The 1,996-nt window shown below is 54.6% G+C and overlaps 1 protein-coding gene across 1 annotated transcript; it reads left to right on the forward strand.

Annotated features, from left to right (window-relative positions):
* Positions 1-65: 65 nt before the first annotated feature.
* On the forward strand, positions 66-1,657 carry RNMTL1 (RNA methyltransferase like 1; the record flags this gene model as incomplete). Its single annotated transcript, XM_009573927.1, has 3 exons — positions 66-310; positions 723-890; positions 1,095-1,657. Coding segments are annotated over 3 exons (976 nt in total), but the record flags the coding sequence as incomplete, so codon positions are not given.
* Between the last annotated feature and the right edge of the window lie 339 nt (positions 1,658-1,996).

Genomic DNA, 1,996 nt, shown 5'->3' on the forward strand with positions numbered 1-1,996 from the left:
GGCGAACGCCAGACGGAAGGTGTTGTCAGCGTCACAGCCATTTTCTCCGATTAACTTCTCCGCAGAAAAGTGGTGACCATCGCCAAGTCGAAGAAGTTTCGGGACCATCACGGGAAGGTTCTGCTGGAGGGTCACAGGCTGATCAAGGATGCCCTGCAGGCAGGAGCTGTGCTGCAGACTCTCTTCTTCAGCACCGTGGGGCACCTGAAGGAGCTGCCCGAGGCAGAGCTAAAACGAGCCAACTTAGTTAAGGTGAAATTTGAAGATGTTAAGAGCTGGTCTGACCTCGTAACTCCTCAGGGGCTTATAGGTAAGTTGCCTTAGAAACAGTCGCAACACTGCTCAAAGGAAAACTTATTTCACACTTAATAAGTGGATAAAGACTCTCTCTTCATAACCTTCCCCTAGACATTCTGGCAGTGTGTCGAGTGGCAAAATTTGAGAGAATTCCCTTTGATTTGGCCTACTGTGATAACTGTGAAGGTGGCTCCCAGAGTACAGTGAAGGTGATAACGCTCATTTTTAATAGCACATCGCTCAAGCTCTGCTGGGAAATAGTTCTCCTTGTCAAGTGACAAACTCTTTTCGGACTTTTCTTAAGCAGTGCTTTTCCTAATGCTTTCTCCAGCACCTCTTTAGTGAAATTTGGACCAACTGCATGTGAGACAGCCCTCTCCTTGGGGTGTGTTAGTCAGAAGCCTGTCAGCACTTTGTCTCCTCAGGGATCTTTTCCAAGCCCAACCATGCCAAGATGTCTTACCCTGCCGCTCAGCTAACCAGCTCCTTGCCACTGCTCCTCATCTGCGACAATATCCGAGATCCAGGAAACCTGGGGACTATTCTGAGATCTGCAGCAGGAGCAGGCTGTGAGAAAGTGCTGCTCACCAAAGGTAAGAGCCTTTCCCTGGGGAAAAAAGTTTAGTTTGAGTAATTTGGGGGTAAGGCAGAGAATAAGAGGTGCTTGAAGATGTTGTTCCCAAGAGTTTGTAAGCAGTGCCCGGCCCAGATGTGGTTTGCTGTGGGAGGCAGCGGCTGCTGAATCTGTCTTTGTGGGAGCCGCTGCACTGTTGCTGTTTTCCTCCCTTCCGTCTCAGGCTGTGTGGATCCCTGGGAGCCAAAGGTGCTCCGTGCAGGCATGGGAGCTCACTTCCGCCTGCCTATCGTCGCCAACCTGGACTGGGAATCTGTTCCCAGCAACCTTCCCGCCGGCATCCAAGTCTGTGTCGCTGACAACAAAGACCCAGACACTCAGGCTGAGACCATGTCCATGTCCAGGGGAGCTGGCGGGGCTGGCTCTGCTCCTGGCAACCCGAAAGCTCCTGTGAATTCCAAACCCAAGGCTGCTCCTGAGCGCAGGGATGAGGAGGGAGCGGCGGGTGTCTGCGTCCCAGAGCTGGCTGCACAGTATTATTACGAGAACTGGACACAGACTCCAGTGGCAGTGGTGATCGGCGGAGAGACCCACGGTCTGAGTCCAGACGCGCTTCACCTCGCAGCCAGCACCGGGGGGAAGAGACTGGTCATCCCCGTGGTGCTAGGCGTGGACAGCTTGAACTCCGCCATCGCTGCTGGCATTGTGCTGTTTGAGGGGAAGAGACAGTTGCTGCAGAGGCACAAGCAGGAAGACGAAAGGCAGAAGTTCCCTGTAGTGGGCTAAACTGCTGAGCTTTGGGTGCTGAAGAAGCATCTCTTCCCTTTGGCATGCTGTAGTGTTAATAAAATGGCAGCTTGGGCTGTTTGGTTTGCAGTAAATGGGTATTAAACAGCTCTGGCAGTGTCGGAGCTGTGTCTGGACGAGTGCGTGACTCCCGGGTGAGCCCGCGGGCGCCCTGGCCGCATGGTGATGCTGGTGAGAAGGGAAAAGCAAGTAGGGGCCCTCGCCTTGCGGGCAGCCAGCTCCCCACTGCCCGGCTTTTCTCACTCCCTCCTGTTGGCAGCCCCGGGCAGGGCCCCTCTGGGCCCACCCAGCAGATCGGGGGGGTCCTCGGATCCCTCC

This window comes from Fulmarus glacialis, unplaced genomic scaffold (genome assembly GCF_000690835.1).
Source record: "Fulmarus glacialis isolate BGI_N327 unplaced genomic scaffold, ASM69083v1 scaffold26623, whole genome shotgun sequence".
Lineage (NCBI taxonomy): Eukaryota > Metazoa > Chordata > Aves > Procellariiformes > Procellariidae > Fulmarus > Fulmarus glacialis.